The 23,555-nt window shown below is 66.3% G+C and overlaps 2 protein-coding genes across 3 annotated transcripts; both read left to right on the plus strand.

Moving 5' to 3' along the window:
- The first annotated feature begins 204 nt into the window (after positions 1-204).
- On the plus strand, positions 205-18,441 carry SEMA3F (semaphorin 3F). 2 transcript variants are annotated; one of them, XM_027467650.3, is made up of 19 exons: positions 236-466; positions 3,229-3,412; positions 8,795-8,955; positions 9,124-9,186; positions 9,689-9,808; positions 10,695-10,784; positions 12,701-12,794; positions 13,088-13,207; positions 14,228-14,367; positions 14,462-14,576; positions 14,799-14,868; positions 15,037-15,181; positions 15,277-15,499; positions 16,092-16,180; positions 16,416-16,457; positions 16,711-16,868; positions 16,943-17,010; positions 17,713-17,846; positions 17,936-18,441. In XM_027467650.3, the coding sequence occupies exons 2-19, from the start codon at positions 3,301-3,303 to the stop codon at positions 18,350-18,352; spliced, it is 2,361 nt and encodes a 786-aa protein (XP_027323451.3). In that variant the 5' UTR covers positions 236-466; positions 3,229-3,300; the 3' UTR covers positions 18,353-18,441. The 2 variants fall into 2 exon arrangements, with proteins under 2 accessions (XP_038041817.2, XP_027323451.3); XM_038185889.2 differs by lacking the exon at positions 10,695-10,784 and having other exon boundaries at positions 205-466.
- Positions 18,442-19,879: 1,438 nt separating this feature from the next.
- GNAT1 (G protein subunit alpha transducin 1) lies at positions 19,880-23,380 on the plus strand. Its single transcript, XM_038185890.2, has 8 exons — positions 19,880-20,599; positions 21,218-21,260; positions 21,356-21,497; positions 21,582-21,739; positions 21,834-21,962; positions 22,079-22,208; positions 22,285-22,438; positions 22,601-23,380. Exons 1-8 carry the CDS (start codon positions 20,176-20,178, stop codon positions 22,789-22,791), a joined length of 1,371 nt encoding a protein of 456 aa, XP_038041818.1. The 5' UTR covers positions 19,880-20,175; the 3' UTR covers positions 22,792-23,380.
- The last annotated feature ends 175 nt before the right edge of the window (positions 23,381-23,555 follow it).

Raw genomic sequence — 23,555 nt, forward strand, 5'->3', positions numbered from 1 at the left:
CCCCCCCCCCATCCCATATCACCCCCCCCTCCCCACCCCGGCCCCGTTTAACAAAAGGCAGGAGCCGGAGGTGAGCGGGGCGGGGGCGGGGCTCGAACCCGCGGCCCCGGGGAGTGAGCGAGGGGGGGGGCGGGGCTTCGAGGTGGGCGTGGCCAGGTGGGCGGGGCTATGCAAATGAGCCCGCGGAGCCCCATGGCGAGCGCCGGGGCTGCGGCGCCCACTCGGAGCCGGGCCGCAGCCGCCGCCGCCCCGCGCAGCCCCCGGCCCCCGCCCCGCCGCGGGTTCGAGTCCCGCCCGCGCCGCCCCGCCCCGCCGCTGCCCCCCCCCCGCTGCTACCGCCACCGCCGCTTCTCCATGGGCCGGGGACGCGGCGGTAGTTGCGGCCGCGCCGTGGCGGGGGGCCGCGGGTGCCCCCCGGCGAGGCGCTGAGCCCCCCCGCTGTCTCCCTCCCTCCGCCGCCCCCGAGGTAAGCACGGGGAAAAAATGAGGGGGGGGGGGTTGGTCGGATGCTGGGGGTCCCCCCCCACCCCGGGAGGAAAGTTTACGCCGCCCGCAAGTCGCCCGCGATGTCCCCTGCGAGTGTCGCCGCCGTGCCCACGCGTGGCCCCCCCGCTGCAGGGGGTGTCCCGGTGCCCCCCGCCCCGCCGCGAGCATCCCCGAGATCCCCGGGGGTCGTATCTCTCTCCGTGTGTCCCCCCCCCACCCACCCCCCCCACCCCTAACTAATCCCTGCCCGGGATTAGGGGGGGGGGACACGGCGAGGGACGCGCGGAGCCGGCGGTGGCAGCGCACGGGGGAGGCGGGTGGGCGGCGGGCACCCACGCGGGGAGTGGGGGCGGCCACGAGGGGGGGGGGGGGCGGCCTCGGGACATTCACGGGGCCGGGGGGAGCAGCGAGGAATTACCCGGGGCTGGGGGGCTCAGCTCCCCCCCGGGGGGGGGGGGGCCCGGCTGCTCGGAGGGCCCGCGCCGGGGTGAAAGGCGGCGCAAAGTTGTGCAAAGTTATTCCTCGGGTCTGCAGCGATTTGCCTTTCTTCCTTTTTTTTTTTCTTTTTATGCTTTTTTTTTTTTTTTCTCTCTCCTCCTCGGCGGAGACCCGCATGGGGCTCGTTCCCCTCCGGCCCCTCTTTTTTTCCTCCCCTTTTTCCCCTCCCTGCCGAGCCCCCTGGGGGGCTGCGTCCCGGGCGCGCTCCCGTCCCCGCCGGGCACCTCGCCGTGCCATGGGGCGCGCAGCCCACAATGAAGCCGGGCGGTGGGGCCGGGGGGGCCGCTGGCGGGCAGGAATGCGGCCCCCCCACCCCCTCCACACACCCGTTTCGGAGTTTCCAGTTTCCCCGCAGCGCAGATGACCCTGGAGGTGAAGGGTTCCCGGCCGAGGTGCGCTTGGCCGGAGCCGTTTCCCCTCGCTGCCCCCTCGGGATCGGCTTCGTCTCGCCCAGCCCGGGCGCCCCCCGACCCTCCCCAGGCTCCCCCCTTCACCGCCGTCCCCTTCCTCCCCTCCTCGCCGTGCGCTCTCTCCTCTCCCCTCCTCTCCCTCTTTTCCTTTGTTTGCCATCTCGCTCCCTGTCTCTGACGCGTACGCAGCTCCATCCAAGTGCAAGAGTGGGATTTGCCAGAATTATTTCCGAAAAGCTGCCCGGGGAGGGGGGCTGCTGGAAAGGGGGGCTCATGAACTGCAACCAACTGTGGGGTTAGCTGGCGGAGGAGCTTTTTTGGGGGGGGGTCCCCGCCTGCCCCGGCTGCAGGGGGCACCGCGGTGATGGCCAGGGCAGAGCCTGGGAACGGGCGGGAGGTGGGGGCCTGGCCGGGGCCCGAATGCCAGCACAATGGAGCAGGAGCTGGGTGTGCGCGCGGGGAAAGACGAGCAAATCTAAATATTTACCGGCTCCAAAGGCAATAGTGAGAAAAATATGGAGCCCTGGGGAGAGGCAGCTCCTCTCCGCGCATCCCCCTCCGTCCCCGGCCACCGGCGCTGCAGCCGCTGCCCCCCGTGTGCGGGGCAGGAGCCCGGGGGTGCCACCGCCTCCCGTCGGGGTCCCTCTCCCGGTGTGACTCTCGTTTTGGGGCAGCCATGCTCGGGGGCCGGTGGCCACCCTCTTGCCCGTCCAGCCCTCCTGTCCCCAGGTGTGTCTGTGATGTCGCAGCCCTGCAGGGCACATCCCCTGTGTCCCCCCCCACCACCACCCAGAGACCCCCCGGGCACTCCCAAGTGGCCGAGCCCCCGCCCCAGATGTGGGACTTCCCGCCAGATGCCTCCCAAATCCTAAAGCCGGGCTCTGGAGCACGCAGGGACGATGCTCGGGTGACCTCGGGAGGGGGACGCACGGCGGGGGGACGGTCCCCATGCTCTGGGGACGTGGTGAGCAGCGTGCTGAGCCGGGTGCGTGTGTGGCTTGCTGGAGGCAGCTTGGCGGACTCTGCTCCGTGCCGGAGCCCCAGGGAGTCCAGCTGCCTGGCACACAGGCAGGGCTTTTTTTTTTTTCTTTTTTTTTTTCCCCTCTTTTATTTATGAAAAAAAAAAAAATCCTTTTTTTTTTTTCTTTTTTTTTTTTTTCTTTTTTGGTGTGTGTGTTCGTTCTCGGAATAATGAAGTCCAGATTTCCCTCATGTTGGAAAGATTTGATCCCGGCTCTGCTCGCTGCGCCTTTGCTTGGGGCTGGGAGGAGATTTGGGGAGGGGGGGGGGCAGGAGGGATGGGGATGGGACCCCTGGGGAGAAGGGGGGGTGGGGGGGGTTTGGGGGGGGGGAGGTGAGGGGGGGGATGCTCCTCACCTGGGCGCAGCGGGAGCGTGCCGCAGTGCTCGCCGCTGCGCTCGCCTCGCCCTGCAGCTTGGCGTCGTGCCCGCAGCCGGGGGTGAGCCAGCCCCCCCATTTCTGCCCCCCTCCCATGCTGCAGAGTGGGGTTTGGCTGCCACCTGCCCCCCCCCTTTATCCCCACCTTGCCCTCTGGGGCCCTTCCTGGACGACAGAGATTTGCGGACAGGCGCTGAGGGCGGCGGGGGGACGCTGGGTTTGCCTCCCCCCCTCCTTGGGGAGGGTGCCCCCCGCTCGCTGCCGGTGGGGTCGGGCAGGGTGGGCACCTCGGGGGCTCTGCCTTCTCCCACCAGGCTCGTGCAGCAGCTCAGGGAGGGGACCCGTGCGAGGACGGGGACAGCAGCGTGCTGGCTTTGTCTGCCCGACACCTCTCCGTGTCCTACAGCATCCTCAACTGATGTCCCCTCTCCGGCAGGTGGTGTGCCCCCCCACCCCCAACTCCCACGGACAGCCCCGTGCCCTGGGACCCCCCCGGCTCGTTCACACCATGCCTGTGGTCAGCGTCCTCCTCTGGGCCACCCTCCTGACTCTGGGCTGGCGGGCAGCCCACGCCAAGGACTACGTGCCTGCCACCCCCAGGGTGCAGCTCTCCTTCAAAGGTAAGAGCAGAAATTTGGGGGGGTGGGGGGGTGGGAGGTGACCCCCGCAGCCCTTTATGGGGTCACCGTTCTTTAGGCATCTCCCTGCTGGGAAATCCCACTGGGATCCGTGTCCTTGTGGGGTTCCCGTGGTGTCCCCCCCCCACCCCCAGCACATGGCTGGCGGGGCCAGACAGCAGCTTGACGCCGACCCCAAGCTGGTGTTAATGCCTGGGGCTGGCAGGGAGCCTGGGGGGGGGATTGGGGAGGGGGGAAAGGGGTTAACCCTTCAGTACCAGGGCGTGTGGGTGCTTCCCAAGGGGGGGGGCAATGGGATGGATCCGGTGTGTGCCCCCAGCCTGTGCTGGGAGAGGCGACGGACGGAGCTGCTCCCTCGCAGCCCCCCCAAACCCTGTAGGGTTTGCAGAGCGAAGCCCCCCCCCGGCGGGTCAGGACGGGCTGCTGGAGGTGAGGCACGAAAATCTGTGGTATGAGGAGGCCGGGGACAAGCCCAGGCGAGAGGCGAGGGAGCGATTCCTGCCCGCAGCGGGGCCGGCTGCTGCCTGCAAGAGTCCCCGGGAGGGAATTCGGCTGCTGCCAGGGCACGGCTGGGGCGTTTGGAGGCCGTGCTGGTGGCTTCCACCTGCAGGGACATCCTCGTGGCCCCCAGGGCTGGCAGAAGGGCACGGGGAGGTGCTTTGGGGCAGGGGTCTGCGCCCTCGCCCCGCTCCGTGTCCCCGGGGAAGCTGGGGGCCTGCTCCTGCTGCGGTGCTCCAAGGCCTGGCGCTGCTGTGCCCAAATTAATCCCAAATACGCACGGCTGGGTTGGGGACGCTGCGGGATCGTGTCCTTCGTGTGCACGTTCGGCCCTGTCCAAACCTGTGGGGTCTCGGAGATGTGGCACCCGTCCCTTCCCAAGCCCAGCGGAGGAGAACGGGACAGGGCTGGGGACAGGGCTGGGGACAGGGATGGGGACGGGGATGGGGACGTGTCCCCAAGGACAGCCCTGGGAAGGGGACAGAGCCGAGGCAGGCTCGGGTGCCACCGCCTCCCGCAGCATCCTTCTGGCTGGGGCTGGATGTGGTCCTGCAGAGCTCTGGGGGGGGGGGGGTGTTGGTGGCACTCCATGTGTGTGTCCCCCCCCCTCCCCGCCTGGAGCCTGGAGCCCGGCCAGCGCCGGGAGCATCTCCGGGTTTGTTTGCCTCGCTTGTTATCGCTCGCTCGGGGAGGAAGTGGCGTTGGTTGCAGCTCCCGGGGGCCTGCGTCATCCTCGGCTGAATTGCACTCGTAGCGCTTAGGGGAAAGGGAAAATAATAAATAAAAAAAATATATAATAAATACAGAAAGGCTGCGGTGTCAAGGGGCTGCCGGCCGCATCCCTTGCCCTGGGGTGGGACCGGCGGGGACCCCGCGGCTCCGTTCCCCGTCCTCCCTCTCAAGGCTTTCCTGTGCCGGCCGCGGTGGCCGGGCAGGAAGGTGGCCAGCATGGAAAGAACAGCGCGGTCCCGTGCTTCCCTGGAAGAGGGAGAGGCCGTGGAGCGGCTCTGTTTTGCCAACAGCTCTTCCCGGCCAGAAATAGGGTGGATATTTTTAATCATCTTCTTCTTGCTAGTAAATGTCCCCCCCCCTCCCTCCTCTTCTCCCCGGGCGCATCCTGCTGCCCCCCTCTCTCTCTCCTCTCTCTCCTCCGGTTTCCTCCGGGCCGGGTGATTTTGGGCACCGGAGGGACGTCAGCTCCCCCGGGCTGGGCTTCCCCAGGAGGTGATGGGGAGAGGATGCGGGAGGTGGCGGTGATTCAGCGGCTGCTGGCGGTGCGGGGAGGAAGGCTTTGGGGTCAGGGCCCCGGGCTGGGCTTCAAAAAGGAGCTGCTGTCCCCTCGGCGGTCACGGCTGTCACCTCCGGGAGCCGGGCAGCGGGAAGGGCTGGGTGGGCACAGGGCGGTGCCGCTGCCTCCCACCTATTTCCCACATCCAAGTGGGGAAAAAAAAAAAAAATAACAATAAATCACTTTAAATGAGAATTATAGGACTAAAAAAAAAAAAATAATCACGTCCTGGAGCCGGACCGCGCTCCCTGCCTCAGTTTCCCTCCCCGCGCCCTGGGACGCCGCGTGCCCGCCCCGGGGGGCTGCCGGTGGCAGATGGCCGGAGGGGGGCCGGGGGCCAGAGGGGGGCCGGGGGCTGGGGGCCGGGGCCGCCCAGGCGCCCGCCTAAGCTGCTGCAGCTGTGGGACGCGCGTGATGCCGGCGGCTTCAAATAAACACGGCCAGATGGGGGGGACGCGGGCAGGGACAAGGACAGCCAGCTCCGGGGACGTGCCAGGCTCCCGCAGCGCCCCGTCCCCTCGCCCGCTGCCTCCTCCGATATTTTTTTTTTTTTTTAATTTATTTTATTTTTTCCCCCCCCCCAAAAAAAAAAAAAGCACCGGCGGTGAAGGGTCCTGAATCCCATCCCGCTGGAAGGAGCCAAGCGCCTCGAAAAATGCGGCAGGATCCGCCGGCGGCCCCCTACCTGGAGCAATCTGAGCCGCTTCCTTCCCCGCCGCCTTTTTGGCGGGCAGCAAATTGCCTGGAAAAACTGCGCGGCGGCTCCCCCCGGGGCTGGGGAAAACGCAGATTTTTCCCCCAAAACCACCGAGCAGCAGCGAAGGCGGTGCGTGGCGGCGGCTCCCCTCGCCGAGTGGCTTTCCAGAGAGTAAGGGGGTGGGGGGGGTCATTTTTCAACCGGCCTTTCCAAAACCCCGCTCCCTCTTGGCTGGGGATGAATCAGCGTTTTGGCTGACAAAAAAAAAAAAAAAAAAAGCTTTTTTATTTTTTTATTTATTTTTTTTTTTGGACTGTGCCCAAATTGCCCTGCTCTGGAGCTTGGCCGCTTTGATGTGGGGCTTGACCGGGCGCCCCGGCACCTGTGGTGGAGGGGACGGGGACCAGGATGTGTCCCCGGGGGGCTGCAGGGGGCCCCTGGGCGCATCGAGCAGCGCTGGCAGCCGCCGTGCTCGGTGGCGCGGGAGCCGGAGCCATTTCATCTGCGAGCCCCCGTCGGGCTCCTTCGGCTCCCTACCACCTGTGAGTCGGTTAAATGGGAAAAAGGAGCTTGGCTCGGGGCCACGGAAACTCTCTTATTCCATGTAATTAGCTTAATTACATCATAAATAACCCATCAAGGGGTAGCGAAGTGATGCTCAAACAAATAAGCAATTCCGCTTTCCGAAGGCAACCCACCCGGCTCTTTGAGCAGCCCCGATGACAACAAATGGGGACAAATCCACGCTCACCCCGCTCCCTGTCCCTGCCTGGTTTGGGCCCTCCACCTTCCCCGAAAGGCGGCACCTGCAAAGCATCCTGCGAAAATTTGGGGAAATTGGGGAAAACGCCCCAAAATGTGGGGAGCTGGCGGGGCGAAAGGCCCCGGGTAGGTCTGTGGGGTGCGGCTGTGTCCCCAAATCCTGGCACGGCCCCACACTGCTCCCTGCCCCTTTGGGGTCACTCTGCCTGTCCCCAGCCGTCCCCAAACCCCGGGGACGGGTGCGGGCAGCCGGGCGGCTCCGTCGGCACGTGAATGAAATTCATTCCCCCAGATGCAAATAAAGAAAAGGGCTCCCAAAAGGCCCCCGTCATCTCCGCGCTGCCAGGAGCGGGCAGAGCGGTTATTGAATATAAACACGGCGTGTAATTTACATGCTAATTATGTTGAATGCACTACAAGCCCGTAATTAGAAACTAATTAGGTGAGATCGGGTGTAATTGGTTTCGCAGGCGCAGGGGATGGGCTGATGGAGCACCTGGGGAGGTGGCCGCCCCGTCCCTAATGGGATTAACCCTTTGCACCGCTCCCCCACCCCCCGGGGTGTGCCCCCTTCTGCTTTTTAGGGACCTGCAAAACCTCACCTGGGCTTCAGGGACATGGTGGGGGGGGGGCTGTGCCACCCCACTGCTGTCCCCTCGGAGCCGGGGACAGCTCCTTCCTCCCGGCTGGGACAAGGGCACGCGTGGGTGGCAGCCGCCAGGTGCGAGGAAGAGCTGGAAAAATGGGACAAAACCCAGGGGAATTGGGTTTCACGGAGCGTGCGATGGGGCTGCACCGCTCTCAGCCCCTCCTGTTTTTTGGTGTGGCCACTGGTGGGTCGGGGTCCCCAAATCTGGTGCTCCTGGCCACGTAATGGTGATGGAGAGGTGACACCGCGGTGACACCGTGCCAGGAAGGGTTGGGGCACCCAGCAGCCCTCCCCGCGGTGCCGCGCCGGGGGGCTCGGTCCCCACTGTCCCCAGGGAGGCCACCTGTGCGGGGATGGGGCAGCGGGGGCCCTGCAGGCAATTAAAAGGGGATTAAGCTCATCAGGTGTGTCCGCTAACGAGCTGGCTCCTCCGGATCCCTGCGGGCTGGGGGGCCCCAGGAGCGGGAGGTCAGAGGTCAGAGGGGGGGGTTGCCCCAAGCAGATCAGGGGAGATTCCTCCCCCTACAGGTCCCAGAGGTGCTGGGGATGGGAGGGGACCTCTGGGACTTATCCAACACCCCGCAGGACTCGGGAGCAGGAGGTCGGGGAGGTTTCAGGAGCTCTCATCCTGGCCAGGAGCTGGCTGCGTGCCCGGCCGTGCCTGGAAGCCAGCTCGCTCCTTCCCGGAGCAGCCCCAGCGCTGCCCTGCGGGGAGGGGAGGCCAGGGGTGGGGGGCTGCCCCCAGCACCCCAAATTGGGGCTGGCATCAGGTGGAGTTGGCTTCTGGGGGATGCTGGTGGCGGCCCCTTTTGGGGTGGCACCTCCCAGGGGAGCAGCACCCGGCACAGGTGGTGTCCCCCTGGGGGGGGTAGCGGCGGTGCCACCCCAACCCCTCGTGCTCTGAGGGTTTTGGGGGACGCCTGGCAGCGGGGATGGGGGCAGGGAGGTAGGAGGGGATCGGGGGGGTGGCATTCCTCCTTCTGCCCCCCCCCCCAGTCTCGCCGGTGCCCTGCCCCTGCCGCGTGGTCCTTGGCACCGTCCCACATCATCTGCAGCACTTCTGCCTTCCATCTGGCTGCCTCGCTGCACTTGTGAATATTCATGACCCTCATTATCCTCTTTCACTCGGTTCTCCCACACTCAGGCTAAAAATAACTCCCCAAGGGGGGCGCGGGGTGGGGGGGGAGATCTGTGTCCCGTGTCCCCCCCCCTCCCCACACACACACCCAGGAGTGGGCTTTTTTGCCTCCCTGCTCCCCTGTCCTAGGGGTTGGGGACACTCCAGGAGGGGCCGATGCCAGTGCTGGAGATGCTCCATCGTGCCCCATCTCGGTGGGCACCCCCATTCCGCTGCCGGGGGCTAGCTTTCGGTGCTGCCCCGTGTCCCGGCCACCCTTGTCCGTCCCAGTTGGTGTCCCCGAGGCACTGGGAGGGCGGCAGGGTGCTGACGTGCTGCCCCGTGCCCCGCAGAGCTGAAGGCCAGCGGCACCGCGCACTTCTTCAACTTCCTGCTCAACTCCAGCGACTACCGCATCCTGCTGAAGGACGAGGACCACGACCGCATGTACGTGGGCAGCAAGGACTACGTCCTCTCCCTCGACCTGCACGACATCAACCGCGAGCCCCTCATTGTAAGCTGACGCCCCTCGGGCTGGGGACCCGCCGGGGACGTGGGGCTGGGTGTCCCGAGGGTCCCTCCTGGTGGTGCTGGGGCTGGGGACGGGGACAGGGACAGGGACAGGGATGGGGACAGCAGCCCGGTGTTCCCCATCTCCTCCCCATCTCCTGTTTTTCTGCAGATCCACTGGCCTGCCCCCCCGCAGAGGATCGAGGAGTGCATCCTCTCAGGCAAGAACAGCAATGTAAGTGCCACCAGCGCCCGCCGAGCTGCCCCTGCTGCTCCAGGGGCTTGGGTCACCGCTGGCTTTCCAGCCCCTGTGTTGTTGGTGACTCCAGCCGTACCCAGGGCTTTCGTGTCCACCGTGAGCCCCCTTCTGGTAGCGGCAGAGGGGTTGGTTGGTGGCCACCAGGCAGAATTCGTGCCATCATGTTGTCCCTTGGAAAAGGCACCCCCGGGGTGTGCTGTGCGTGCTGGCGCTCGGAGGTGTCACCGTGTCCTCCTGTCCCTTCTGCACCAGCCAGGCACGTCCAGAGCCTTCGTGGGCGAGCAGGAGGCACAGCTCCCCACGTGGCTTCATCCCCCTGGCAGAGCCATGCCCCCAAGGTGTGCCAGAGCCATGGCCACCACCAGCCCGTGGCCACCACCAGCATGTGTTCTGTGCCAGCCCATGCCCAGTGCCAGCCTCCCACCCTCCTCTCTCGGCCTCCCTTCTGCCTTCCCAGCTCTTCCCCTCTTCTTCCCAGGGGGAGTGCGGCAACTTCATCCGCCTGATCCAGCCCTGGAACCGGACCCACCTCTACGTGTGCGGCACCGGTGCCTACAACCCCATCTGCGCCTTCATCAACCGCGGGCGCAAAGCGCAGGTGAGGGGCGGGAGGGACGGGGGCTGCGGCCGGGCAGGTCCCGGGGCCAGCACCAGGGGGCTCGGGGGGGGGACAGCGACACGCCGAGCGCCCGTGGGGCGATGCTGAACGGGGCCAAGCCAGCTCTGCAGACCCAGAGGGACCTCTCCAGACTCCTCTCGGCACCCGGATGGGCTGGACCCGACGCGGGCTCCGCTCCAACGTGCCCTCCTGCCCCGCTGCGAGGGATGTGCTGGCTCACGGGGAGATGGAGAAGACGCCCGACTCCGTGCCAGGGCTGGCGTTTGGCGAGGAGGGAGCGTGGTGATCTGGTGGCCACGGGGGAGCAGGGACAGTGGTGGCACGCGCCGTGGGACGCTCGGAGGGGGAACAACGTCAGCTGGCCCCGATGGAGTAACCCAAGGGAGCGGTGCTGGAGCCCCGTTGGGTCGGACGTGCAGTGGAAGGAGCGGTTTTGGGGTGACTGCTGTGGCACGCTGCAAGGGTGGCCGGGGGGCTCTGCTTGCCACAATCACCCCCAGCCCCTGGCCACATCCTCGTATTGTCCGCGTGGAGCTCAGCGAGCCGAGCCGAGGGAGGCGTGTGGTGCCAGGACTGCTGCAAGGAGAGGCTGACGTGGCTTGAACCACCCCGCACTGGGACCATCGGTGACATCTCATGGGTGCCGCAGCACTCGAGGACCACCAGGGATGCCCACGCAGTCCAGGACAGCACGATGGCCCTGCTGGGGACGAGGCTGCTGCCGTCCCCTCTGGCTGCTTGTGGAACCACTGAAGAGCGCTGCGCCGTGGGGACAGGGGTTGCCGGAGCCATCCCGCAGCCCCCAGCCCGGGGGGACCCCCTCTATCCCCCGGCGCTAACTCTCTGCCCTGCTCCTTTTCCCCAGGGGTTTCCGCCGAGCCAGCCCGTCCCTCCGGGAGGCCGGGAAAGCAGAGCCACCGACAGCCCCCGCAGCCCAAGACCGGCAGAAAGCAAGGTGGGAACGGGTCTGGGAGCCCGCCGCAGCTGTGCCCACCTCTCCCCGGGCACACCGGAGCCGCGGGCTCCTTCTCCTTCCCACCGGCAGCTCCCGGGGTGGGGTCTGTCACCGTGCCCCCCCCTGCTGCCTCCCCTCCTCTCTGCAAAGCGTTCTCCAGCAGCGGCCCGGCCTCTCCCCCCTCCTGCTCTCACTAACTCCCTCCTCCTCGCACGCGTCCCCGCAGGGGGCACTGTCAGGGTTGGCAGTCCTCCCCTCGCCTCCACTGCCAGCTTTTCCCATCTCCGGACCCGCCGTGTCCCTTCAAATCCAAGCGTCCACCGAGGCAGGGGACTCGGGACGGCCACGTGCAGGAGGTGTTTTGGTAGGGTCTACAAAAAGTGTCGCTGAGCAGCCGCCTCGCCAGCATCCCTCTGCTTTGCCTCGCTCCAGCAGAGCGGGCGGCAGGCTCGGGGAGGTGGTGGTGTCCCCGGCTTCTCCTGGGGACAGCCAGCATCCAGCCTGCCCTGACAGTGTCCCCCCCCCTCCTTGGACTAACACGGGTCAGCGCGTGGGCATGGGGCCCCCAGCCTGGGTCCTCCCTGTCCCTGTCCCTGCCCCATCCTGCCCACGCGTCCCTCTGCCCCGTCTCCTCCTCTCCAAGGGGAACATCGCTGCCAGCTCGGGGGGGACACCCTGATGTTCCCAGCCACCAGCATTGCAGCAACCACAGGCACCTCCTGCCCCGTGCCAGGGGCTCGATCCACGTCTCCCCCATTGCCCATGGGGTCGCAGCAGGGCTCAGCACGCACCCACAAGGGCTCACAGCCTGCTGGTGGGGAGGGCAACGTGGCACCTCCAGGGCTTGTCCCCAGAGAGGTCTTGGTGCCGGTGGTGCAGTGATGGGGCTGGAGGAAGCGGGGCCGTCCCAGCCATCCCATGCCCACCTCTGGGTGCTGGGCTGGGCGCCCTGGCTGCCCCCGGGTGCCAGGAGGAGCTGGCGAGAGGACGTCTTGCAGAGGGAGAGGATGGGAGAGGAAGAACCTCCCATGGCTGCTGTCCATGCGGCGAGCATCCCTGCAGCAAGTGTGCTCATGTAGAGCGTCCCCATGGCTAATGTCCCCATGGCTAATGTCCCCATGGCTAGTGTCCCCATGGCGAGTGTCCCTGGCCTGGCCAGCCCTTCCCAGAGCCCAGGTGCTCTGCAGTGACCCTCTTGTCCCCCCAGCCCCCCTCGCCGTGCAGGGACCGTACCACCCGAGGCACGGCTGTGCTGTGGTGCCCGGTGGGTGCCAGCTTGGTGCTGCTTCGCCCTGTCCCCAGGGCTGTGTTCTGGGGACACTCGGGGTGTCCTGGCCGGCAGGGCAGGAGGTTCCTGGTGGTCTGTGGGGTGCAGGCTGTGTTTCACCCTGCCACGGGGCTGTGGCAGCCTGGGGAGGGCAGCGGTGACAGCGGAGAGAGCGGCTCCCGGCGGCGCAGCGCGGGGTGGCCGGCCCCAAAGCACGAGGTGGATGCTGGTGGAAGATGGGTCGTGGCCAGGACACGGGCCGAGTTCCTTGCCAGGTCTGGCAGCCAAACCCTGCCCACCGGTGGCTGGAGTCAGCGCGATGCCGATGGCCCGAGCAGCCCCGCGGTGGCCACGTGGGCCACGAAGCAGCTCCGGGGAGCGCCCCGCGTTCATCCTGTCCACGACGAGCAGGGATCAACCCACGCGGCGGAGGGCACGGACAGCATCCAGCAGCACCTGAGGAGCACCTCCTGGAGACCTCGGCTTCTCGGGAGTCCTGTGGATGCCCCTCTGGTCCCGTCACATTCGTCGTCAGCTGGCAGCGTTGGTGGCCGCTCTGCTCCACCCCGAGGAGGCCTCTGCTTCGGAAGGTGCCATGGGGACAGAGGGGGAAAATGTCACAAGCGCCTTGTTCTTCTTCCTTCCCCAGGATTATATCTTCTACCTGGAGCCGGACAAGCTGGAGTCAGGCAAAGGGAAGTGTTCCTATGACCCCAAGGTGGACACCGTCTCTGCATTAATAAGTGAGTCCTGTGGCTCCCCAGGGCCCGTGGATGGGCAGAGGGAGCACTCCCCGCGTGGCCCCGAGAATCTGGGCTCTGGCTCGTGCCACCCTTGCTGCAGGTGGTGGCACTGGGCACCCAGCTGGCCCCAGTCCTGAGGTCCCTTGCAGACCAGTCACATCCTCCAGTGCTCCCCGGGACGCATTTCTTGGTAGCCTGGTGACTCCTGGCCGGGGCTGGATGGAGCCTGGGGGCAGTGGGTGGACAGGGGTGGCTGGGGGCCGGCTGACCTCTGCCCCCCTTCCCATATGCAGATGAAGAGCTCTATGCCGGCGTGTACATTGACTTCATGGGCACCGACGCAGCCATCTTCCGCACCATGGGCAAGCAGACGGCCATGAGGACGGACCAGTACAATTCACGCTGGCTCAATGGTTGGTAGGGGGTGGCATCGGCCCAGGTTCCTCAGGGACCCCATGGCTCCAGCCTTAGAGAGGAGATGGAGCCTGGCACCCCGCGCCCTCCTCCCCGCGCAGAGACGGTAGCCAGTGTGGGCAGGTGCACGCGTGGTGGTGCGGGATGGGCGATGGATGCGTGGGGGACGGATGGGGAGGTGATTGGGGGGGTGAACGGATGGATGGACGCGTGGGTGGGTGGGCGGATGGATGGTGGGTGGGTGGGTGAATGAGTGAACGGATGGGTGGATGGATGAGTGATGGATGGATGGGTGGATGAGGGATGGATGGGTGGATGGATGATGGATGGATGGATAGGTGGGTGGGTGGATGGATGAATGGATAGGTGGGTGGATGGATAGATGGATGAGGGATGGATGGATAGGTGGGTGGATGGATGGATGAGGGATGGATGAGTGATGGATGGATGGTTGGATGGCTGGGGGATGGCTTGATGGATGGATAGATGGCTGGAAGGAAGGAAGGAAGGAAGGAAGGAAGGAAGGAAGGAAGGAAGGAAGGAAATAAATCTAGGGCAGATGGATAGAGGGCTACCTGCACGGGGCATGGTGACAGACACGCCTGGGACTCTGCATTGTGGTGGGAGCACCCAGCAGGGCTGTCTCTTTTGGAGCCTGTTGCGTGGGTTTCCACAGGGCTGAGCGCTCAACCGTGTCGCCGGCAGTCAGTGACCCCGAGCGCTCCTCCTGCCCCCGTGGAGCACCCCCGGCCCCAGGGCAGCAGCTGAGTAAACAGAGCAGAGCAGATGGGACGGTCCTGCTGGGCCTGGGAGCTGCTGGGGCAGGGAGCGGAGAGGGGGAGCTGTCAGCACCGGCGGGGCACGGGCTGATGGATGGCAAGGGGAGGCTTCCCACCATCCAGCGTGGACCCCCCCAGCCGATTACCGCTGTCCCCACGCCACCACGCCTGTGGCTCTGCAGGATCGGGAGGGGGCTGGGGGTGCCCCCAGGCTGACGGCGCCACCCCGTGCCTTTGCAGACCCGGCCTTCATCCGCGCCCAGCTCATCCCCGACAGCAGCGAGAGGAACGATGACAAACTCTACTTCTTCTTCCGCGAGAAGTCCGCTGACGCCCCGATGAGTCCAGGGGTCTACTCCCGCATCGGGCGCATCTGCCTGGTGCGTGCAGTGGGGCAGCGGCGGCACGGGCAGGGTGCCGGTGCCGGTGCCGGTGCCGAGCCGCGCCGGGCTGAGCATCATCCCTGTGCCGCAGAACGACGATGGGGGCCATTGCTGCCTGGTGAACAAGTGGAGCACCTTCCTGAAGGCACGTCTCGTCTGCTCCGTGCCAGGACCCGATGGGATCGAGACGCACTTCGATGAGCTCCGTGAGCATCTGGGTGCTGTGGGAAGGGGGCTGGGTCATCCTGGTGGTCCTTCGGCAGCCCTGGAGGCTTTCAGGGCAGGGTGGGGAGGGGACACGGTGCCCCTTCTCTTTGGGAGGTTTGGGAATCCCGTTGCTGGCCCTGTCTGGGAGAGGAGCCGGGAGCCACGGCAAGGGGTCCCTGCCCTTCCCCCCGGTGGTGACACGCTCTTCCTTCTGTCCCAAGAGGACGTCTTCATCCAGCAGACGCAGGACACCAAGAACCCCGTTATCTACGCCGTCTTCTCCGCATCGGGGTGAGCACAGCGCCCTCGTGGCATGGCGGTCCCTGGGGCTTGGGGGCTCCTGCCGAGGTGGGCGAGGGTCCTGGGGATGCTGAGGTGGGCACGGGGTGAGGACGGGGCCGTTGGGGTCAGCCTGGAGGTGGCCGCAGGTCCATGAGGCCGTGGCACTCCTCCTGCCAGGTCAGTGTTCAAGGGCTCAGCCGTCTGCGTCTACTCCATGGCCGACATCCGCATGGTGTTCAACGGGCCCTTCGCCCACAAGGAGGGCCCCAACTACCAGTGGATGCCCTACACGGGCAAGATGCCCTACCCCCGGCCAGGCACTGTAAGCACCCCGGCCACACGTGGGCACGGCACCCGGTGCCACTGCTTGTCCCCGGGGCAGCTGGGAGCCCACCGCTGCGTTCCCCCTGCCCGCAGTGCCCTGGGGGGACCTTCACGCCCTCCATGAAGTCGACCAAGGACTACCCCGACGAGGTGATCAACTTCATGCGCTCGCACCCGCTGATGTACCACGCCGTCTACCCGGCCCACCGCCAGCCCCTGGTCGTGCGCACCAACGTCAACTACCGCTTCACCACCATCGCCGTCGACCAGGTGGACGCGGCAGACGGGCGCTATGAGGTGCTTTTCCTGGGCACAGGTACCCACGCCGCACACCGCAGAGAACGCAGCATGCTCCAGCGCGGCCTTGGAGGGCGTCAGGGGCCCATCCCCTGCCCTGCTGTCCGTCCTAGGACGCCACCGTCCAGCCTGGTCCCTCCCCTGTCCCCACTGCTCGTCCTGGGGTTGCTGCAATCCAGCTTTGCCCTTTACCCTGCCCCGGTGCCCATCTCAGGGCACCACCATCCAGCCTGGTTCCTCCCATCTCCCAGACCCAGCTCTCCAGCCCCATTCCCCGTGCTGGGGGCTCCATCATCCAGCTTGGTGCTTCCCCTTCCATATTGCCCATCCTAGTGCCACCGTGCTCAATCCTGGTCCTTCCCCTGACCCTGTGCCCATCCCCAGCGGCTGTCCCCCCGCCCTGAGTGGTGGCAGCACCTTGCTGGGAACAGTGACACGAGTGGCACACTGCACCCGTAGCAGCAGCAGGAGGCAGATGAAGATGTGCTTGGGGAGGGAGGGGGTGTCCTTCCCCACGTCCCTGGCCCCATCAGGGACCCCCTATCTAGGAGGGGAGGGCGCGGGTGCCCTGCCGGTGGCACTGAGCATCCAGGCACCCTGGTGTCTTGCAGATCGGGGCACAGTGCAGAAAGTCATTGTGCTGCCCCGGGACGACATGGAGACAGAGGAGCTGATGCTGGAGGAGATCGAGGTGTTCAAGGTGAGGGCTGGCTCGTCCTGCTCCTGCCGCTGCCTATCCCCAGCCCAGCCGTGCCCCATTCCACCCCCTGCCTGCAGCTGGCACCAAGTAGTCCCTTGGGCAGCTCAGGGGGGACCTGCAGCATCATCCCTCTGCCTGCTGGCCCCTCGTCCTCCCCAGCTGCCCAGGGTAGGTCTGGGGTGCCCCCAGCATCAGGCTGGGCCCCTCCATGTCCCTTGCTCCTGCCCCCATCTAGGTGCCGGCACCCATCAAGACGATGACCATCTCCTCCAAGAGGGTGAGTGGAGCACGTGGCTGGGGACCAGCACCGGCTGCAGCACTGCCTGTTGTCACCACCCCATGGCAGCAGCCTTCGGGGACACCTGCAAGTGGCCCCAGGGCGAGCCGGCCTCGGGTGGCTCCAGGCTGAGCCCTCTCCACCGCTCCCAGCACTGGGAGGCTGCAGCTAACTGGTGCTGGTCCCTCCTGGCTGGAGACAAGGCCACACGGCCAGGGAACATCTTACCCTGTCCTCTCTGTCCCCCCAACAGCAACAGCTTTACGTGTCCTCGGCTGTAGGAGTGACCCACCTGGCCCTGCACCGCTGCGACGTGTACGGAGAAGCCTGCGCTGACTGCTGCCTGGCGCGGGACCCCTACTGTGCCTGGGACGGCAAGGCCTGCAGCCGCTACTCGGCGTCCTCCAAGAGGTGGGAGCCCAGGGAGGTGGGGGGGCGTGGGGGTCCCCAAGAGGGTCCCCAGGTCACCTCCTGCCTCCCTGCAGGCGGAGCAGGCGGCAGGACATCCGACACGGCAACCCCATGCGCCAGTGCCGCGGCTACAACTCCAATGGTGAGGGGGCGAGGGGCAGGTGGATGGGGGGCAGCCCCTGGGAGGGCATGGGGGTGGGAGGTAGGGGAATGGGGGCAGCGGCCAGGTAGGGCCTTGAGGGCTGATGGATGTGTTGTGGAGGGATGTATTGGGAAAAGGCAAGCGTGGATGGAGGGAGGGACGGATGGAGGGATGGAATATGTTGGGGAAGAAGATGGATGGAGGGTGGATGAATGACTGGAAGTGTTGGAGATTGGATGGATGGATGGATGGATGGATGGATGGATGGATGGATGGATGGATGGATGGATGGATGGATACACTGGAGAGAAGGAAGAGCACAGGTGGATGGATGGATAGATGGACGGATGGAGGAATACATTGGGGAAGAAAGCACAGATGGATGGACAGGAGGGTAGAGGAATGACTAGAAATGTTGGAGTTTGAAGAAAGATGGATGGACGGATGGACGGACAGATGGATGGATGGATGGATGGATGGACGGACAGGTGGATACACTGGGGAGAAGCAAGAGCATAGGTGGCTGGATGGACACTCCAGAGGCGGATGACCATGGGTGGGTGCACAAATGTGCTCATAGTGGGGTGGGCATCAAGCAGCCCCCCAGCTGGCGCTGCCGAGGGCAGAGCTCTATGAGCAGGAGGGCGGTGGGGCATGGGGACACATGTGAGCTCCCTGCCATGCCGTGCCCTGCCACCGCAGCCAACAAGAACGCGGTGGAGGCCGTGCAGTACGGGGTGGAGGGCAGCACCGCCTTCCTCGAGTGCCAGCCGCGCTCGCCGCAGGCCACCGTCAAGTGGCTGCTGCAGAAGGACAACAGCGACCGGCGGAAAGAGGTAGGAGGAAGGAGAAGCCGGGGGGCCGCGGGCTGGGCCCGGCAGCACCACGGCACGGGGCTGAGCCTCCCTCGTCCCCTTCCCTGCAGCTGCGCACCGAGGGCGGCCGGGTGCTGCGGACGGAGCAGGGCTTGCTGCTGCGCGCCCTGCAGCTCTCCGACGGCGGCCTCTACTCCTGCACCGCCACCGAGAACAACTTCAAGCACACGGTGACCAGGGTGCAGCTCCGCGTCCTGGCCGCCCGCGCCGTCCACGCCGTCCTGCTCCAAGCCGAGGTGCCCCCCGCCGGGCTGCCGGGAGCCCCCACGCCGCGCTACCAGGACCTGCTGCAGCTCCTCAGCCGCCCCGAGCTGGGACTCCTCGACCAGTACTGCCAGGGCTACTGGCGGCCCCCGGCCCCCGGCCCCCCCGAGCCGCTGGCTGCCCTCAAAGCCAAGGAGCTGCAGGACCAGAAGAAGCCACGGAGCCGCCGGAATCACCCGCCAGAGACCTGCGGGCACACATGAACCCCTCGCCAGGGACTTTGCTAGCACAGTGGTCTATTTTCCCCCCTTTTAATATTAAAAAATATCTATAAATAAAATAAATATATATATATATATCTACACACACATGCAGGCAGACACGCATGCATGTGCGCCCCCCCCCCCCCAGGCCCCCCACCCCCAGCGGTATTTATTTGCAGGTTGTACATAGCCACTCGGTGACACCAGCATCACCTCCCGGCACCGGGCAGAGCAGAGGACCCTGGGGGGGGGGCTGCATCCTGCATCCTCCTTCCCTTTGCCCCCCCAAGCCCCTTGGGGTCCAGGATCCCGGCTTGCACCACCGAGGGCTGGGTGCCAGGGTTTGGGTCGCGAGGGGGTGATGCCCTTGGGGGTACAGCGGGGGACAAGACAGGGGCAGGGGGGACAAAGCAGGGACAGGGGGAGAGGTGGCACTGGGCAAACAGCCCACCCATGGCCTCAGTGCCTCAGTTTCCCCACCCACCCCTCTCCAGTTTTTTAGGACCAGGCTGGGCGAGGTGGCTGCGGGCATGGGGACATGGCCTCGGCCCCCTCTGGGGACAGGACCTGTGCCATGGGTGGGGGGGGCACATCCAGGAGGGGTGAGACAGGGCTGCAGTGGGGTGGCCTCCAGCACCCATGGGTGCTGCTGGAGCACCCTGCCCACTGCTGGGCATTGTAAATAGTTGTAGGTGAGGAGTGTGCGTGTGCCCCCCCCAGCCTGGAGCACGCCCAAATAAATGCTGGCTTTGGGATGGATGCGGGCGCCTGCGTGTGCTCTGTTGGGGACAGGTAGCAGGCAGCTGGGGGGGTCACTTAGCACTGAGGGGGGGGTGAAGAGGGGGACAGGGAGGGGACAAGGGCACCGCATGGTAGGGGGTCATGCTGGGGGCACAGGGGCGCAGTACTGGGTGGTGCTGGGGGGCACCACCAGGGGCACTCGGGGTTGGTACTGGGGGAAGGACCAGGGCTGTGGGCTCTGGTACTGGGATCCAGTACTGGGTGGTACTGGGAGCGTGGTGGTGGGTGTTAATGGGCAGTACGGATGGCTGGTGCTGGGGGCAGTGGGTGTGGTACTGGGATGGACTGGGGAGTTCTGGGCCATAGTAAGGAAGCGCTGGGCTGTACTGGGCTGTACGGGGCTGTACGGGACCGTACTGGGCTGTACGGGGCTGTACTGGACTGTGCTGGACTGTGCTGGGCTGAACGGGACCGTACTGGTCTGTACTGGTCTATACTGGGCTGTACGGGGCTGTGCTGGGTCCTTCCGCCCCCTGGCGGCCGGGATCGGCGCTGCAGGAGCCCAGGGGTCGGCGTCGGCGGGGCCGGGGGGGGCACAGCGGGGACAGCGAGGAGGGGGGGGGGACAAGGGACAAGGGGCTGGGGGGCACAGGGCACAGGGAGCTGCTGGGGACAGCAGGGAGGGGACACAGCGAGCTCCCCGGAGTGTCCCTGGGGGTACTGGGGGGCACTGGGGTTTCCCATTAGGGTACTGGGGGATGTTACTGGGGGGGGGGAAATGGGGTCCCTGGTGGTGCGGGAGGGGTCCTGGGGACACCCAGAGTGGTGGCACTGGGCCTGCTGGGGGGCACTGGGAGTGCAAGAGGGGAACACTGGGAACACCACTGGGGGGGGGTGGAAAGGGACACGGGTGGGGTGAGCTGGGTGGGTGCTGGGATCATCGGGGGGGGCGCTTGGATGGCTCACGAGGGAGCCTGGGGAGGGAGGGCAGGACCACCGTGAGCCTGGGGACAACAGGGACACCCCCACCACGGGGCCACCGCACCACGGGGCCGGCCTGGGGACAGCAAGACCCCGTCCCCATGCCCACAGCGGGGACAGCTGGGTGCCCCCCCCCTCACCCCACCGCCCTTCCCCGTGGCAGAAGCGCTGACGCTGGGAGCCAGGGGATTGCTGAGCTCAGCCCGGGGCAGATTTCGGGGGTTTTATCCGGGGCCTGGCTTAAGCCGAGCTCCTTGTCCCCGTCCTTGGCCCACTTGGGGTGGCGGTGGCAGCGGCGGCGGCGGCGGCAGCAGTCGGGCGGTGGGCGAGCGCTGGAGGCGTCGGGGGGCTGGCGCACGCTGCCCGTCCTGGTGCTGACCTCCACCGAGCGGGCGAGCCGGCGGGCGGCGGAGGCGAGGATGGGCGCCGGGGCCAGCGCCGAGGAGAAGCACTCGCGCGAGCTGGAGAAGAAGCTGAAGGAGGACGCTGAGAAGGATGCCAGGACCGTCAAGCTGCTGCTGCTGGGTAGGCGGGCACGGCCTCAAAAGGGGTTGGGAGGGGTCAGGGTTTTGGGGAGGGGGTGCCCAAACCTCCTGTGCTGCAGCCCCGCAGCCCACCCAGCAGCCCCAAGATCCCCAGAACCCCTTAAACTCACCCAGCCCATCCTACAGACCGCCCTCTATCCCCCAAGCACCCCATACACACTCCTGGGCATCCCCAAACCCACCCCAGCCCCCCGCTGCTCCGAGGCACCCCCAAATCCCTCCCAGCCATGGCTCCAGCTCCAGGGTCTCCCCCTGTGCCCCCCCAGCACTGCGGGTCCCTCCCGGACCCCCGCTGGTGCTCAGTGCTCCCACGGGTTCTGTCTGCCCCCATATCCCATCCCAGGGTGTTCCCCCCCTGCGCTGCCACACCGTGTCCCCAATCCCAACCCCGGTCCCCCCAGAATGTCCCCAGCTGAGCCCCCCACAGCTCCCATTGCCCTATCCTTGGGGCTGCAGCATCACCACAACCCCGGAGCCCTCCCAGACCCCACTGTGACCCCCTCCCCACCCTGGGGCTGCAGGATGCTTTGCTGTGCACGCAGCCCCCCCCCCAAAAAAAAAGGGCGACCACCGCTGTGACCCTGCTTTGCCTCCACAGGGGCAGGGGAGTCGGGGAAAAGCACCATTGTCAAGCAGATGAAGTAAGTATTGGGGGGAGAGGCTGGTGGGGGGCAGCCCATGGGTTCCCCACACCCCTCGGTGCCCAGCTCAGCCCCGTGCCCCCCGTCCCGGCCAGGATTATCCACCAGGACGGTTACTCGCTGGAGGAATGCTTGGAGTTCATCGCCATCATCTACAGCAACACGCTGCAGTCCATGCTGGCCATAGTGCGCGCCATGAGCACCCTCAACATCCAGTACGGAGACTCGGCCCGCCAGGTGAGGGGCACTCAGCGCAGGGCACGGGGACCCCTCCCTTAAAATTAACCCCCCCTGACCCTGCTGAGTCCCTGTCCCGCGCAGGATGATGCCCGCAAGCTGCTGCACCTCTCGGACACCATCGAGGAGGGCACCATGCCCAAGGAGATGTCAGACATCATTGGGCGGCTCTGGAAGGACGCGGGCATCCAAGCCTGCTTCGACCGTGCCTCCGAGTACCAGCTCAACGACTCGGCTGGATAGTACGTGCTGGGGGGAGGGTGGGGGGGCACCCATGGGTGCTGGGGGTGCAAAACCTGGTGGGAGATGCCTGATGCCCGCGGTGTGCCTGGGCAGCTACCTGTCGGACCTGGAGCGCCTGGTGACCCCCGGCTACGTCCCCACGGAGCAGGACGTGCTGCGCTCTCGTGTCAAAACCACCGGCATCATTGAGACCCAGTTCTCCTTCAAGGACCTCAACTTCAGGTAGGGGTTGAGCTTGAGCAAACCCCCCCCCCCCCCACCTTGCCCCATAGGGCTCTGGTGTGGGGGTGGTCAGGGGGTGTGGGGGGGGTGTGCTGAGCCCTCCTGGTCCTGCCCAGGATGTTCGACGTGGGCGGGCAGCGCTCGGAGCGCAAGAAGTGGATCCACTGCTTCGAGGGGGTGACCTGCATCATCTTCATCGCGGCCCTCAGCGCCTACGACATGGTGCTGGTGGAGGACGACGAAGTGGTGAGTGGTTGTGCTGGGGGTGGTGGGGGGCTGAGGGGGGCTGAAACGGGGCTAACGAGGCCGTGTCCCTCCGCAGAACCGCATGCACGAGAGCCTGCACCTCTTCAACAGCATCTGCAACCACCGCTACTTCGCCACCACCTCCATCGTCCTTTTCCTGAACAAGAAGGACGTCTTCCTGGAGAAGATCAAGAAGGCCCACCTCAGCATCTGCTTCCCCGACTATGACGGTGAGGCGGCCGTGGCTCCTCCGCCAGGGGCAGGCCGTGAGGGGAGGGTGGGGAAGCTTCGGGTGCCAGCCCCCCCCCCTTTGAGGGGCACCCACCGGGTGTCTCCAGCACCCCAGGGCTTGGGGAAGGGGGGGGGGGACACACGGCCCTGCCTGCCACCAGGTCCCAACACCTACGAGGACGCCGGCAACTACATCAAGCTGCAGTTCCTGGAGCTGAACATGCGGCGGGACGTGAAGGAGATCTACTCGCACATGACCTGCGCCACCGATACCGAGAACGTCAAGTTCGTCTTCGACGCCGTCACCGACATCATCATCAAGGAGAACCTCAAGGATTGCGGGCTCTTCTGAGCCCCGGCCCCCACCAACCCCCTCCCACCCCCCTCCCACACCCCGCTGGTGCCCCTAACCCCCCCCTGCCACCGCCCCTGCTTGTCCCCAGATGCCGGCGATGTGACCTGCGCAGCTCCAGAGCCCCCCCGGGCATTTGGCCACAGCCCTGTCCCCTCCCCGAGGTCACCCCCCCGGCTGTGAGCACCGTGGGTGACACTGGGGGCTTGGGTAGCACCTCCCCAGCAAAGGGGGAGCCAGCACTGCTGGGGGAACCCCAAAAACATGGGGACAACCTGGGGGGGCTCCCAGTCCATAGTTCCCACCCCCAGGAGTCCCCTCCTGCATCTCCGCTCCCCCCTTCAGCCCCCCGAGTCCCTCCCCAGGGAGGAGGAAAGCAGCCACAGAGGGAGGGGGGGGGGCACATTTTTTTTTTTTCTTTCTACATTTTATTATTTCAAACCACGTGAACAATTCGGTAAAACATCCCGTGGGAAAAGCAGGGCCTGGCTCCTGGGGGGGGGAAAAGGGGGGGGAAAACGGGGGACAGAGCTGGGGAGGGGAAGAGGGGGGGGGCTGCTCTGTACAGCAGGGTGTCCCCCGCCAGCGCAGCTAGCCCTATGCACTAGGCTCTATTAGAGAGGGCCGGGGGGGGGCAGCCGCCCTCTCCCCCTGGCCCAGCGCCGGACAAGGGGGGGTGGGAGGGGGGGGGCACGCAGCCCCCCGTGCGCCGGAGGGGCCCCCCCCACACAAGGCACACGGTTTCGGCATTACCTGCACCAAGA

The sequence above is a fragment of the Anas platyrhynchos genome, chromosome 13 (assembly GCF_047663525.1).
Source record: "Anas platyrhynchos isolate ZD024472 breed Pekin duck chromosome 13, IASCAAS_PekinDuck_T2T, whole genome shotgun sequence".
NCBI lineage: Eukaryota > Metazoa > Chordata > Aves > Anseriformes > Anatidae > Anas > Anas platyrhynchos.